Below are 16,080 nucleotides of genomic sequence, written 5' to 3'. Positions count from 1 at the left end.
GTAAGCTGCAGGACTCATCATTGTCAGGAGGGAACTGCAAAAGTGTCAGAGCTGACCTCTGCACTTCCATTTTGACCACTGAGGACACCTGCTTTCTACCTGCTGCGGTGGAAAATGCAAAGATTTCACATGGAGAGAATCTGAAACAAATGAAGCAGGCTGTGGATCTGTATTTGACAGTAAAGGACCAAGGCAGTAATTTTTGTTATGCACGCAGGAAAACAAAATACTTACGAGCATTTCATCGTTTTCAAATACTTCTCTTGCTTCTTCTTCTGTACATCTCTCTTCAAGGCATTCCCTTTCCAAGCTGCCTTGGAGGACCTCCTCCAAAAGTAGGGAACTGGCACGCCTCTGTCTCTTGATAACGTTGTTTGCATCATCAGCCGATATAAACACTGGAACATTGTATGACAAAATGCTAACGTAAGTGCTTAGATTCCTTTCCTTATACACTTTTACCTCCTTTTTGTGAAGAGAAATCCTTTTGGCTGATTCAGGGTTTCAGCCACATTAAACTTACCTACTGGAAGAGCCCTACTTTCTTAACCCAAACTCAGCTGAAGAGTCGTGACCTTTTACTTTTGGGGAGTGCCTGACTTGCTCCCAAGCAGGGAGAATTTGAAGCCCTTCCCGACACATTTTTTTCCTGCACCAGACACACTGAGCAGTGTTGCTGTGGCACGGCCAGGGAAAGGGGAAAAGTATTATCACAAAGGCAGAGGCTATTTTGTAAGACTGCATGGGGCCTTCAGACTCATCAGTAGAGGTGAAAATGATTTGTATTCATTTATGATGATGGATTCAAACTGACACCCTTCAGTCTGACTTCACAGGGATTTATTTGCTGAGAAGCAAAACCATGACATGGCTGAGCTCTCAATCAAATCTCCCTTATGGAGAATAAATAAAAGCTACCCCTCAGCAATGCTCAGAAAATTTACAAGGGCTATATCATACAACACCACTTATAGAATCATAGAATCAAAGAATCATTTAGGTTGGAAAAGACATCCAAGTTCACTGAGTCCAACCATCATCCATGCCCACTAAACCATGTTCTGGAGTACCTCGTCTACGTGCTTTTTGAATACCTCCAGGGATGGCGACTCAACCACTTCCCTGGGCAGCGTATTCCAATGACTGACAACCCTCTCAGTAAAGAAATTTTTCCTAATATCCAACCTAAATCTCCCTTGCTGCAACTTGAGGCCATTTCCTCTCGTCCTATCTCCAGCCACCTGACAGAAGAGACCAGCACCCACCTCACTACAACCCCCTTTCAGGTAGTTGCAGAGAGCGATAAGGTCTCCCCTCAGCCTCCTCTTCTCCAGACTAAACAGCCCCAGTCCCCTCAGCTGCTCCTCATAAGACTTGTGCTCCAGGCCCCTCACCAGCTCGGTTGCCCTTCTCTGGACACGCTCCAGCACCTGCATGTCTTTCCTGTAGTGAGGGGCCCAAAACTGAGCACAATATTCGAGGTGCAGCCTCACCAGTGCTGAGTACAAGGGGACGATCACCTCCTTGCTCCTGCTGGCCACACTATTTCTGATACAGGCCAGGATGCCGTTGGCCTTCTTGGCCACCTGGGCACACTGTTGGCTCATATTCAGCTGGCTGTCAACCAGCACCCCCAGGTCCTTTTCTGTCAGGCAGCTCTCCAGCCGCTCTTCCCCAAGCCTGTAGCGCTGCATGGGGTTGCTGTGACCCAAGTGCAGGACCTGGCACTTGGACTTGTTGAACTTCATACGATTGGCCTCAGCCCATCAATCCAGCCTGTTCAGATCTCTCTGTAGAACCTCCCTACCCTTCAAGCAGACTGACCCTGCCTCCCAACTTGGTGTCGTCTGCAAACTTGCTGAGGGTGCACTCAATCCCTTCATCCAGATCATTGATAAAGATATTAAACAGAACAGGGCCCAACACCGAGCCCTGGGGGACACCACTTGTGACCTGCTGCCAACTGGATTTCACCCCATTCACCACAACCCTCTGGGCTCGGCCATCCAGCCAGTTTTTCACCCAGTGAAGAGTGCACTTATCCAGGCCATGAGACGCCAGTTTCACAAGGAGGATGCCACGAGAGACAGTGTCAAAGGCCTTGCTGAAGTCGAGGTAGATAACATCCACAGCCTTTCCCTCATCCACTAGGCGGGTCACCTGGTCATAGAAGGAGATCAGGTTAGTCAAGCAGGACCTGCCTTTCGTAAAGCCATGCTGACTGGGCCTGATCCCCTGCTTGACCTGGACTTGCCATGTGAGTGCTCTCAAGACAAACTGTTCTGTAACCTTCCCCAGTACCATGGTCAGGCTGACAGGCCTGTAGTTCCCCAGATCCTCCCTCCGACCCTTCTTGGCAATGGGAGTCCCATTGGCAAGCCTCCAGTCCTCTGGGACCCCCCCTGTTGACCAGGATTGCTGATAGATGATGAAGAGTGGCTTGGCAAGGACCTCTGCCAGTTCCCTCAGTACTCTTGGATGGATCCCATTGGGTCCCATGGATTTGTGAGTGTCCAGATGGCGTAGTACGTCACTAACTATTTCCTCCTGGATTAAGGGGGGTATATTCTGTTCTTCATCCTCGCCTTCCGGCTTAGGGGGTGGAGTACCCCGAGGGTAACTGGTGTCCCTATTAAAGATGAGGCAAAGAAGGCATTAAGTACCTCAGCCTTTTCCTCATCTCTGGTGCAGCTACATTCCCTTCTGTATCCACTAAAGGATAGATATTCTCCTTGGGATTCTTTTTACTGTTAACATATTTGCAAAAACATTTTTTGTTGTCCCTTACGATAGTGGCCAGATTTAGGTCTAGCTGAGCTTTTGCCTTTCTAATTTCCTCTCTGTATGATCTAAAAAGATCCCTGTACTCCTCCCAAGTTGCCCACCCTTTCTTCCAGAGATGATAAACTCTCCTTTTTTTCTTGACTCCTAGCAAAAGCTCCCCGTTCACCCAGGCCGGTCATTTTCCTCGGCAGTTTGACTTGCGGCACATGGGAATAGACTGGTCCTGAGCCATTAAGATTTCCTTCTTAAAGAATGTTCATCCCTCCTGGACCCCTTTGCCCTTCAGGACCTTCTCCCAAGGGATTCTCTCAACCAGTGCCTTGAAGAGGCCAAAGTTTGCCCTCCAGAAGTCTACAGCGGTGGTTTTGCTAACCCCCTTCCTTGCCTCACCAAGAATTGAAAATTCTATCATTTCATGGTCGCTAAGCCCAAGACAGCCTCCAACCATCACACCTCCCACCAATCCTTCCCTGTTTGTAAACAACAGATCTAGCAAGGCTCCTCCCCTGGTTGGCTCACCCACTAGCTGTGTCAGGAAGTTATCTTCCACACATTGCAGGAACCTCCTAGATTGTTTAGTCACTGCTGTATTGTATTTCCAGCAGATGTCTGGAAAGTTAAAGTCCCCCACAAGGACAAGGGCACACGATTCTGAGACTACTGCCAGCTGCTTGTAGAACGATTCATCCATCTCTTCAACCTGGTTGGGTGGTCTATAACAGACTCCCAGCACAACATCTGCCTTGTTGGCTTTCCCTCTCATCCTCATCCATAAGCACTCCACCTTGTCATCGCAATCATGTAGCTCTGTACAGTCAAAACATTCCCTAACATAGAGAGCCACCCCACCACCTCTTCTACCTTGCCTATCCCTTCTGAAGAGCTTATAGCCATCCATTGATAGCCATCCATTGCAGCACTCCAGTCACGGGAGTCATCCCACCATGTTTCCATGATGGCGACTAAGTCATATCTATCCTGCTGCACAATGGCTTCCAGGTCCTCCTGTTTATTGCCCATGCTGCGTGCATTGGCATAGATGCATTTGAGCTGGCCTATCAAATCCACCCCTAACATTGGTATGCTGCCCCCAGGCTTATCTCTGGTGCACCTAGTTTTATCCCTTACCCACTTCAAACCTAGTTTAAATCCCTTTCTATGAGCCCCACCATCTCATGAGCAAGGATTCTTTTACCCCTTTGAGATAGCTGGATACCATCTGTCGCTAGCAAGCCCAGTGCCGTGTAAACCTCCCCATGATCAAAAAACCCAAAATTCTACCGATGGCAGCAGCCTCTGAGCCACGTATTAACCAGGTGTGTTTTCCTGTTCCTTTCAGTGTATTTCCCTGCCACTGAAGGGATTGAGGAAAACACTACCTGTGCTCCCGTTCCTTCCACTAATCGTCCCAGTGCCCTGAAGTCCCTTTTGATTGCCTTTGGATTTCTCTCTGCAGTCTCATCACTGCCAACCTGCACAACCAGCAATGGGTAATAATCAGAGGTCTGAACCAGACCAGGGTAATGTCTTTTACCCGGACCCCAGGGATGCAGCAGACTTCCCTGTGGGATGGGTCAGGTCTGCATATTGGGCCCTCTGTCCCCCTCAGAAGGGAGTTGCCTATGACAATTACCGTCCTTTTTCTTTTTTTCAGAGGCTTTCAGAATGCGTGGGGCTGCCCGACTGAGCCTAGGCGCCTCCCTGGATAGGGCTTCACCTACACCCTGATCTTCACTGGCCTGGTCCTCAAGTTCCAGAGCCACACTCCTGTTGTGTAGGGGCAACTGGGAAGGTGAGGGAGACCGGGAGGGGACTCGCCTGCCTCCCCGAGCAGGGACCTGTATCCATTCCCCTCCATCTCTTAGGTCCCCTCCTGCCCGGTGACAAGGGGGCAGGGGAACCTCCGCTTCTCGCGGAGCCTCCATCTGCTGCCTCTGCCTCAGGGATGGTAGGGTGTGAGCCCACCAATCTATCTCCCTCTCACACTCCCTCATACTCCTCAACCTTTCCACTTCCTCCTTCAGCTCTGCCACCAGGCTGAGCAGATCATTCACCTGGTCACACCTCACACAAGAGGTGTCCCCGCGGCCCTCCATCACCAGTTACAGACTCAGGCACTCCCCACAGCCAGAGACCCGGACAGCCGCATGTTTACACGGGAGCCCTGTCTGCGTCGCCACATTTTTCCTAACAACGGCTTTCCCCCGAGGGGCAACCATACCTGGGGTCTCCTCTCGGGGCCGATGCCCACCGCTTGAGCAGCCTTCTCCAGCTGGGAAGAAGGGAGAGCTGCAGCCCTGCCCGCGCAAACTAACTGCCGCGCCGCTCCCCGCTGGCCGCCGCTCTCCTCAGCGCCGTTCAAATCTCCCGCCGCTGCCCCTGGCAACGGCCGCGCCGCCTCAGCCTCTCTCGCGCGGCCTCGGCGCTGACTGACTGGGCGGGAGACGCCATGATCTTTGGGATTTGGGTGAAGAGGGGGAGAGATTAAAGACGCGAGAGCTATCAGGTCTTAAAACTCCGCTTTGCGACGGTGCCCACAGCAAAAATTGCCAGCCAGATGGCTGGTGCCGCCTGTTGCCTTTGATTTTAAGCAGTACATGGCTGTGGGCGTCAGGGCGTGTTTGTCAGTTCTGTGCTTGGGGCAGGGACTGTTGGTTTTTGGTTTGTTTTTTTTTAATTTTGTACAGTGTTTGGGGGCCCAGCACTGCTAGGCACCAAGGTTGAAATAATCGATAATATTAGAATTGGAAAAAGTGACAGCTCTAACAACAGTATTCTGAAACTGTGTACAAATGCGTAGTTAGGCTTTTGAAGGATATCCGCTAAGCAACAGGCCTGCATGTGATAATAAAAGAAAAAAAAAGCCTCACAAGACTGTTTTGCATTTTAAAGTGTTATCTGGCAGCCCAGTGCACATTTCTGCTGTGCAGAGGTTCCAATGCGTCCAGCATAACTGGCAGTGCACTTCTGCTGCTGCCAGGGACATTCTGACCTTCCTAAGCGACCACCATCTTTTTCTTCCTTGCCCAGCTCCTCCTCATTATTTTTGACAAACCGTGGAGGATTAATACAGAAACATAAATTTCTTCAAGCTATAACAAGCATGCATCTCAGCCTCTTTCATAGGACTCTCTTATTTTTATTTCAGCAGCAACTAGAAATATAAATCAAAATTCTCTTTAATATCTGGGGCACTCTAAGATAAGAAAAGACAAAATATTACCCTGGTGTGAATGATGGTACTTCAAAATTACATTGCCTCAGTAACTTACCACAGTTTTTACTTAGCTATATGAAATAAACAGGAGAAATGTAAGGAAAATAAGGGACAGATAGTTCTCAGTGATGGCACCCCGTGCTACAAAGTAAACACAATACAAGGTACAAAACTACTGGTGTTTTTAGAGGAGCAGTAGCACAAATCAGAATCAAAGTCTCAACAAAACAAAGGCCATACCTGTCTGCTCTGTCTGGAGGAAAAGGGCAGAGAGAAGAAACAATATTTTCCAAGAGCACCTTGCCATTGTTACCCTCTGAGCCTAATGGCCGCCTGCCTGCCTCCCTGCAGCTTTTGGGGAAATGGCTACACGAGAGATGTTGGAGTTTAAAGTCCAGCTGCTCATGAGAAAACAAAACCGCCAAGGGCAAAGCCTGGCCTCAGTGTCAACACATGTGGGGGAAAAAAAAAACCCGACTCAAAAACCCCCCTGCTTAGCGGTGCAGCAGTGCTCCTTCTCTTGGTGCACTGGCTGAAGGTGGAGCAGGTTTGCTGAGAGATGCTCCGAGACTGGGGTGTTCCTCCCACCCCCCCAGCCTTCACTTACCATAATACAAAACGGGGAGAGATGGGCAGTTCTTTGTACCGTACCAAAACACAAGCTGGATGATGACTACAGAAATCAATTTTACAGCGTGGCTCTTTCATACACTGTCCCAAAACATCTGCCAAGGCTTAGCTGTGCTGGTCAAATCCCATCAGCTTTTGGAGCAACCCGGGTTGCTGTGCCATGCAGCCAGCAGCCGCTGCAGCCCTCCTGCCTGCCCCAGGACGAGAGGAAGGATAAACCCATTGGCATGCAATGGCAATAGTGCTGCAGGGAGGTTTTTTTGGCTCCCAGCATAGGCCGGCTCCTGGGAAGAGCAGGAAACCATTTCTACAGTCAGAGCAACAACCGGTGAGAGGGAAAATGTTTGGTTTGGGTTTTTTATCTGAGTTAGAAACATAGAGACCATTTTGTGTTTTCATGTCATTAATTCCCAGCTATTATTTGAGCATGTAGTTCTGTTAACAAAGTATAATTGATCTGAGTATTCATGGGTAAATCCCCAGATAAAATTTCACTTCCCGTCAATTGCAGCTTTTAAAACCAGCTTCAGTGAGTAGCAAGGCAGGCGAGTGAAGCAAACCACATGCCTTACCAAGGTCAGTCCCTGCCAACCCAGGGCTGATGTTACAGCTCACATCACGGACCCTAATGCCTTCAGCAAATAATTAACCTCCGCATTAAAACTGCATTGTGGGAGGGGTTTCCTCCACAGTCTCTGCAGGGATGTTGTTCCAGAAGTTCACTCGGAGCTAAAAGCCTTCTAATATCAAGCTTGATTTTATTCACAGACAGTTCATAACCTTACATATTTATTTTTCCCTCCTTGATATTTCTGCAGAACTAATTAATATAGCTTCCCATGCTTCTTGGTTAACTGTGTGTCAAGATTGCTTTAATAAATGAGCATATGCAGTACAGCAAGTCCGGCTCCCTTCGGCATGAAAAATATATCACCACTTGATGTCAGCACAGGACTTTGCAGAACCCAGCACAAAAATGCGATCTGCAGATTTATTTCTTTTTAAAACAAGCTGTTTATATTTTGCAAACCTATGTCAATTAAAGAAGTCTTGTAGGTATTCAAATTAGGTTAATATTAACAACACAGAGCTTCAGAAGCTGTATTCTCACCAGATCTTAGTTTACCTAGTCATTTTTTTCTTACTGTCTTGTTTTAAAAAAGTACTTCTTGACTGAGCAGCTGCATCCTTGGGAATGGGCCACAGTGTACTCAATACGTTATGGTGCTGACTTTGCTTTTTCTGTATTGATATCAATGCAACAGGCTTTACATTTTAATTTTCATATTACTACGGAAAATTGCATAAAGAGAGGGTTTTAAAAGGGCAGTCCTTTACTCCATCTTTCTTTATGAAGAGTTACTGGGATTTCTTTTTCCATTCCTTAATTACCTCAGTAAGCACATGGAGATGTGTTTTATAAAGGAGTCCCACACCCCTATTTCCTGCAGCCCCGCTTAAGGATTGCCTCCTGCTTGACAGGTAACTCTTCCCAGCATGAAGTCTGCACGCGGTGTCAGATACGAAATCTGCAGTTCCTCAGGATGGAGTAACTGGGTTAGTTGGTCCTGCTTCAGCAACTGGTTCCTGTGGAAGCCCTCCCAGCAGTGTGGCAAGCTGGCGGGGAGCGGGTTTGCAGACCAGCTGCCCAGGCAGTGATGGGGACATGATGGGGACATGCCAATGCCACCCACTTTGAGCTGCACCCCTCAGCTAGCAAAAGGGGATAGCAGTTATTTTCCAGAAAACATCACCCCTACACTAAGCAAATATCGAAAGCTGATGGCTTGCAGCCATGTTTCTCCCCGGGGGTGTCCTCCCGCCAAGCGGCACATGGGCACAGCGGCTAGTTGTGTGTCGTGGATGCTGGAGATGGTTCAAGGTGAAGTGGGCTGTGGTTTGACCGCCCTGTGGTGGGAGGTTCAGGCTCACTGGAGCAGCTCCAGTTTCTCCTCTGCTCTCTCTGCAGCCTCTTCTTTTTGCATCAGACCTCAATGGGTTGTTGGGAGCCGTGGGATAAGGGGAAGCCCACAGCTGCTTGCTGCTGCAGCGCTGGGAGGAGGAGGAGGGACGGGGATGGGACACATGAGGAGCAGACCCCTCCGGTGTTGCTTTGCACCGTGCCCCCCGCCCTGGTCCTGTGTGCCCATTGCCAGACCACAGCCCTGGGAGCATGGGGGCAGAAGAAAGCAGAAGGATGTGTTTTCTCTGATGCACGCAGAGATGTGCAAGTTGGTGGTTAGTGACCTTGGAAAGCTGAACTCGCTGGAGGAGAGGCGATAGCAGGGGCCCCTCTGCTCTGAGACATCTGTGCTAAACCTCCTCCCATAGCTACAGCAAGCCACCTCCTTGTCCTCCATGCCATCCATTTCCACGCAGGTCACTCATCTCCCAGATAAACTGAAGACAAAAACTGCCCCGTGCCTTGAGTATCGATGGCTCTCCAAAGCCTCATCCCTTCTCCTGAGGCAGAGGAGGGGATCAGGACCAGCCACCCCCTGCCCAGCTGGTCTGTCCCTCCCCATAGGGAAGAGCCCTGGAGAAGCTGCAGGTAAATCACAGCAATCGCTGTCAGCTCCAAAGAGTTGGAGAGGGCAGAGGCCAGGCTTTACTGTGGCTTAACTCAGTAATTCCTTTGTCAGAGGGCTGATTTTGGGGACAAATATGCTGTGGAGCTTTAGGCTATTCTTTGCATAGAGAATATGAAAGGGGAAGCAGCAGATTCAGGAACAAGGGAGAGCATTTTCAACTCAAAGAAACGCTCCCTTGTAGACAACTGTTTAGGAACAATAAAATGGGAGTGCCTCCCTCAGCCCCGACTAGGTACCAGCTGGTCCAAAACAGGTGACTGTGGTCATGTGTAGTCTTGATCAAGACCTAATGAGTGACACAAGCTGATCCCATTTCCATGCCGACGTACAGTCTCCTTGTTCAAAGCACGGTTATCAGCATGGATGCTTATAAGCAGCACAGGTCTTTGCGTGTACAGAAGCTACAAAGGTGTCAGCTGAACTTTGCCCAGCCAGCAGAGAGGAAGCACGTCCTCTGCAAAGGCTTAATGCTTAGTGCAGTTAAAATGGGTTATAATTCAGCTAAACAGCTGGACTGTCATCAGCCACTTCTGTTTCCTACCTGCAGGAAAAGAAAAAAGCTTTTCTTGCCAAAGCCAAAGTGCCATTGTGCGTCACCATTTCTAAAAGCTGGAGGAACTTGCAGCCGTTTTGGAGCAGCATCAGCACTGTCCTTCTGGTTTGGTTACAGATTGCAGGAAATCCAGGGGGAGCGAGCAGGGGCGAGGAATGTAACCCCAGGGAGTTCTGATTCTCTTCCACGCTGCACCCACAACAAGGACTTGATCCTAGCCACAAGGTTGTGCAAGTCTCCTGACAGCCTGGCAGTGGAAACAAAAGCCACCTTGGAACTACTCTGACATCTGCTCCAGCCATGGAAGTGTTCAAGGCCAGGTTGGATGGGACTTGGAGCAACCTGGTCTAGTGGAAGGTGTCCCTGCCTATGGGATAAGAAAGTGTTTGGAGTTTAGCCGGAATTCAGACTTTTTAATGCTGTTTCCTGTTCCTCTCTCTTTCTGCCTGATTCTCTCCCCTGAGGTCGTAGGGCAGCATCCCTGCAGCTGTGTCCAGATGTTGTGATTTAAGGTGTTCTGTGACCAGCCAGACACATCCTCTGCAATGGGTTCAGCAGGACGGAAGCGCCGACCTGACCTCAGCAGCGCCAGTGCAAAGCCAGCACCTGAGAGCTTCCACCCACAGCCCAGACAGATGCCACTGGGTGGTGGAAGTGGCCATAAACATGACTCCCAAGCCATGGGAGTCATGGACTCTGTGGACTTGTGCAACTGCTGGATTGCTTTTGGAAGTTGACAGTGTCCTGGTTTCGGCTGGGATAGAGTTAATTTTCTTTCTAGTAACTGGTATAGTGTTATGTTTTGGGTTCAGTAGGAGAAGAATGTTGATAATGCACTGATGTTTTCAGTTGTTGTTAAGTAGTGTCTATACTAATATTTTTCAGCTTCTCCTGTCCAGCCAGCAAGAAGGGGGAGCTGTGAAGTCTCAGCTGCCATTGCCAGCCTTCATTTTAGCTCAGAGCTACCTTTCTTGCTGATTTAAGTCAATATATAGGATGCAGAAGACAATGGTCTTCCATCTTTGGGGGGATGTTGCCTGTGCTGTCCCTGAGGCACCAAGCCAAGTGACATGCAAGGGACAGTACCCTCCAGCAGAGCAGAAGGACATACAGTTGCTGTTGAAAACAATTTCTGTCACCGAAGTGCCGTTCAGCAGAGCTTGTCTGACAGAGCCCTTGCTCTAAGAGACACTTTCATGGTCAGAAAAATACATCTAGCTTCCAGTGCACCTCGTGTTGTTCTTCATCGCAAGAAATTATTCAAACCTGCTGGAACATGAGTTCTGCAGTCAAAAGCATCCTTTAGAGTTACAGATAGTTACCTACAAGGGCGGAAAATGGTTTGCAGGTCACTTTCAGAGAATCAATTCTTCATGAAAACAAGAGAAAACTTCCTTAACAGTTCCAGGAAAACTCCTTGACAGCAGCCTTTTGCAATCAAATTAGATATGCAGGGATGGCTTTTCTAGATTTTTCAAGACATTAACAAAAACTTTGCAAATGCAAAAGGACCAGAATGATTGAAAAAAAGAAAATAATTTTCCATGTCTAAAACATACCCATTTTGAGCAAGTGGGCTAATGGGTTCAGCACTTTCAAAGTATTTAAAAGTTAAACATCTTCCAGTATTTTTGTGTACCTGCTGTTATTAAATCTTTTGTAATTGGGAAACAGAGCAAAGTATTCTATGTTAGGAATTATAAACTCATGACAGCAATTTGGTATTAAATTACAAAGAGCATTATAACAAATATCAGAGAGACAGAAGAATAGATTAAGATTAATAGTTGCTAATATTCACTTTGAATACAGGCAAAACTGATGGATTTAAATTCAATGTCAGTATTTACTCATGTATTTAGGCTACTATATGTTAACTGCAGAAAACCTGCTTTTAGAAGAAAACAGAAAGGCAGGATGGAACAGGTGATATTTGAGGGGAAACAAGTGAGATACAATCACATGATGTCACTACCACTGAAATTACAATGAGTCCTTGTGAAGTGTATATTGTAAAGGGAGACATTTCTGGGGTTCCTACTTGTTTGGATCTGTGTTCAGCACATCCCAGAGGCCTTGAAAATAGACACCAATTTTCCCCAATGATAAATCAAACCTGTTCCTTTTTAACAAAATCTCCTGAAGCATGAATGACCTGTTTCAGTCTGTGAGAAATCTGAGGAAAAGGAATCTGAGCCCCAATGTAATCACCAGTTTCTCATGGCTTCATACCTGCTGGGACATGGGTTTTGCAGTCCCCTCTGAGAATGCACCCACTTGCAAGAACACTTCCATGAGCTATTTTTGCTACTGCACATTGCTCACAGTTGCACAGCTTGGTGTTACTTAAATTATGACCTTTAGCTAAGATCTTTCTAGATTTGTTGGCAACACCTCAGGCAAGCCATGTGAAAGGCGTGAACAGTTAACATTATTCTTTGGCTACTACGTGGCAGTGCAACACACCAGCACTTCCCAAATGTGGTAAAGATGGGATGTGTGTCCCATAGAATGAACTTTAAGTGTGGCTTCGTACTTACAGGAACACAGGTTTTGTTGTCATTGCTCAGGGCATAGCCAGCAGCACAGGAACAGATGGCTCCTTCACCTTCAGTTTTACAGAACTACTCACAGTTCCCACTGCTGATCTTGCACACATTTGGTATGACTGCAAAGGAGACAAATGTATAGGCAGATTACAAATTCATGGTGATTTCATAAAAGCACAAGCAGCTCATAAAACCTCGCTTGCAAACATTAGTCAAACACCCCACCATTTAGGGAAATTCTGTGCAATTCCTGCCAAAGGCCTTAGTAATAACAACAGTTGTAACTATCATTATTTAAAAAATGGTAAGCTGTCAACTTCAGGTAGACTACTATTACTTTACATCTTATGCTGTGTTTCTCAGCTATAACTGGCAGCTCTTTGGGGGCAAAGCAAGGGATAATCCGTACTTGCCAGAACAGCCATCGTACTAAGGCAAAGATGGACATAGGTGTGGGTAAGAGGCGATAATTAGCAACAGCTAAAGTATCAGTAATAAATGAAGTATTGGACTCTTGGTAGACCCTTGCAATATTCCTTTTCCACCTGTATATGGCTCGTACTACTCACCTTAGCTCAGTCCCTGGCATAGCAAGATCACAGGTGGAATGGGAGAGCTCTTCCTGGCACTGACAGTGTGAGAGCAAGGAGAGGTAAACCAGTCCTAACAGATGCTGTCTAACCTGTTCCTACAGATTCACAATGAGATTCCACAGCTCACCCACGCGGCTTAATCCGCTCCTTAACTAGCCTTTTAATGTCTAAAAAGTGTTTCCTAATATCTAACCTGAGTGTCCCTCAGAGTGATGGGATCCCATCACTTCCTGTCCTAGCTGTTCATCCTTGTGAAAATGGAGAAGACTTGTTGCTTTTATTACATATTTTACAAATTTCTTTGAATGTGTATTGTGGGACCGAGGGTGAAATTTTGTTTTTGTGTTTACTGAATTGCTTCCAATTTATGTTGGACCACTCTTCCAGTTTCACAGGATTGTCTTGAACTCTCATCTCGACTTATGGTAGTCCTTCCAGTCTGGAATGAGCTGCAAATGCAGTGAGTAAACACTCTCTTCTATCTTGCATGTCACTGTGGAAAATACCAAGTATCAGAGGTCCTCAGGCTCACCTTTGTGGAGCCCTGCACTCCATGTCATCTCTCAACCACTGAGCACAGTTTCTCAACCAGACGTGCACCAAACTTACAGTGCTTTGATCCAGACCAGTTGTTTCTCTTTCTGTTACAATAAAAGCATTCTATAAAATGATGTTGGAAGCCTCCTTTAATGGAGACACCTGAGAGGTACTGCACCTTTTGCAGCCACCCAGCCTTTGTGAGAGACTGAAAGAGTTAACGTCTCAAACATTGCGTCGAGGCAAGTTCTGCATAACAACAACCAACCAAAGGTGAGAAGCCGAAGCCCATCAGCAACAGGACACAGAGGACATGCTGGAGGATGTGCAATTCCATGTTCTCATATGCTGAGCGGGGCAGCTCACCAGGCATGGCCAAAGATCAAACAACGGTCACGCTTGCAGGGAGGGAGAAGTTACTCCCCAAATGACCCCCAACCCACCGACCCATTTGCTGAAGGTTCTGGAAGCACAAACCGTGCATGACACCTAATTAGCCTAATGAGTTTGAGTGCCCACCTGAAGGAGGGGCAAGGAGATTATAAGAGGACTCGAATCGAAGCCCCATGTGCATGCACCCTCCCGAACTGGACCACTATACTGGCTGGACCCAGGGCTGGTGAAATCTTTCTCTTTTTCTTCTCTTTTCTCTCTCTCTCTCTGTCTTTCCCCACAATCCCTGCACTTCATTGCTTTAGCCACAGAGCCATTGACCAAGTATGGGACTAGGAGTGGACCCATCCCCGGGCTCCTCTCTGAGAAGGAGTCTAGAAAGCAAGGGGGTCTGCTCTGAACCTCCTGACTCAACGGGAGGGCTCTCCTTATTTTGTCCCTGAATTGATCCCCAAATAAGCCAGGCTTGTAGCATATGTTTGGTGACATATGGTTAGCACGTGTTACACAGTTTACTGATGTAGTTTCATGCCAACTCTTGTTGAGAGCAAATAAAAGTTGAATTTTCTGAGTGAATGGATCCCTGGTGTCACTTCACCTTAATCCTGACTTGGGAATTGGCGAACCCGAGTCGTCATCCTGAGAAACTGGGATGTGACAGCCTGTTATCCTGTCCTTGGAGGAGATTGATGTGATTTGTTCCTGACTAGTGCAACTCAGAAGTTTCCTTCCTCCTTGTTGGACACAAGTAATCTGGTACCTTCCTTAAGGAATAAAGATTTTCTTCTCCATTGGGAACAAACTAATGTTTTTGGTTTCTCTTCCAATATCCATATACTTAGATCAGCTCTTGATTTTCACATCAAGTTTATCTTTTTGTATTTACTCCTTAGCTTTTCTGGTTTTATGCTAGGATGTTTGAGATTCTTTTACACAGAACTTCTGGAGGTCAGGTCATGAAGGAGCTCATGATTTTAATTAATCCTCCTGTCGTTTCTTGACGTTGGGATAGTTTGGACATGTGCCTTAAACACTTTGGGGTTTTGTGGGTTTTTTTTAGAAGTAGCCTGATTTTTCTCTTTTTTAAAAGATACATTAATTTTATTCTCTTGTTCTTTTTCTTTACTTCCTTCATGAGCTCTGTCATTTTACAGTTACCCTTATTGAAGTCATCTTCTGTCTTTGTATTGCCAGCCACTTCTAGTCTGTTGATTAAAATTAAATATAGATGAGTGCACTCAAAATTGCTTTCCACAAGTTCATAAGAGAAAATTTTCCTTGAAACACCCTGAAGACTCTCAGGGCACCATGTGTCCTACTAAGTACCTTTCCCACCTCATTTCTGGGATGTCAAAATCTTGTCTAACTCTGAGCTCTTGTAAAGTGGATGACTCAGGTGTTTGTTCAGTTGTCTCCAACCACCCCTCTGTAATCACCAAATGACTTTTACAACAAAATTAAACAACAAGGCATGCATCATGTCTGCAGTATGATTCACACACTTACTCTGTAGAGAAGCATCTCAGGGTCCAACCTCAAAGACAGGTGGGACGCTTCCTCAAGTGGAAACGTGATGTTTGCGTTGAGACTTACGCAAGCACAGTGGGTGACGGTGTAGGGTTCTCATCCCCCTCTGCACTGTTAAACCTTGTGGGGTTCATTTTGTCACCCTATAGCTTATGAATGGATAGTAAGGATTATTTCATTATCACATCTCTTGAGGACATGAAGAATAGCACATCATTTGTGCTGTCAGTTTGAAAGCCCTGCATATTGATATATTAACCCCATATTTTACACTGACACAATTGTTTCAGTCCAAAATGGTATTTCCCTGGTGACTCAGCCCTGGATATATTATTGCACTGCAGCAGACAAATGGGAGCAAGGTGGGTGAGAAAGCAAAGCTACCAGGTTTTTGCTCATGTCACCCTGGTCCACAAAGCACAACTAATGGCAAATAATTACCTGCGTGGCTTAGGCAAAGCAGCACAAAGCCAAGTTAAAGCAAAGGCTGTACCTGCCTGCACCATCTGAAGGAAAAGGAGGACAACGGGAAGAAGCCACATTGTCCTGCGATGACTTGCCATTGCCATCCTCCGAGCTCACTGTGCATCTCCCACCGGTTTCCCTGCAGGGCTCTGGGGCAGCTGCTAAATGAGAAACACTACAGTGCAAAGGTCGTTAACTCATAAGAAAACAAAACCTCTAAGAGCAAAGCCTGGGCTCAATG

The 16,080-nt window shown here is 47.0% G+C and overlaps 1 protein-coding gene across 2 annotated transcripts in view; it reads right to left on the bottom strand.

The window, feature by feature from the left end:
- The window catches only part of PROZ (protein Z, vitamin K dependent plasma glycoprotein), a 24,723-nt gene extending 8,643 nt beyond the window's left edge, over nt 1–16,080 (bottom strand). The window contains exons 1-4 of one of the 2 annotated variants that reach the window (XM_049834315.1): nt 15,354–16,080; nt 12,316–12,443; nt 6,242–11,097; nt 235–398 (exon numbers count right to left, since the gene is read on the bottom strand). In XM_049834315.1, the coding sequence (XP_049690272.1) occupies nt 235–398; nt 6,242–6,308 (231 nt within the window). In that variant the 5' untranslated portion in view covers nt 6,309–11,097; nt 12,316–12,443; nt 15,354–16,080. Of the gene's footprint in view, nt 1–234; nt 399–6,241; nt 11,098–12,315 lie in introns of both variants that reach the window. The other variant, XM_049834313.1, reaches the window with a different exon arrangement.

Source organism: Accipiter gentilis, chromosome 31 (genome assembly GCF_929443795.1).
Source record: "Accipiter gentilis chromosome 31, bAccGen1.1, whole genome shotgun sequence".
Lineage (NCBI taxonomy): Eukaryota > Metazoa > Chordata > Aves > Accipitriformes > Accipitridae > Astur > Astur gentilis.
Note: the sequence above shows the minus strand (reverse complement) of the source record. Positions and strands in the feature narration are given on the sequence as shown.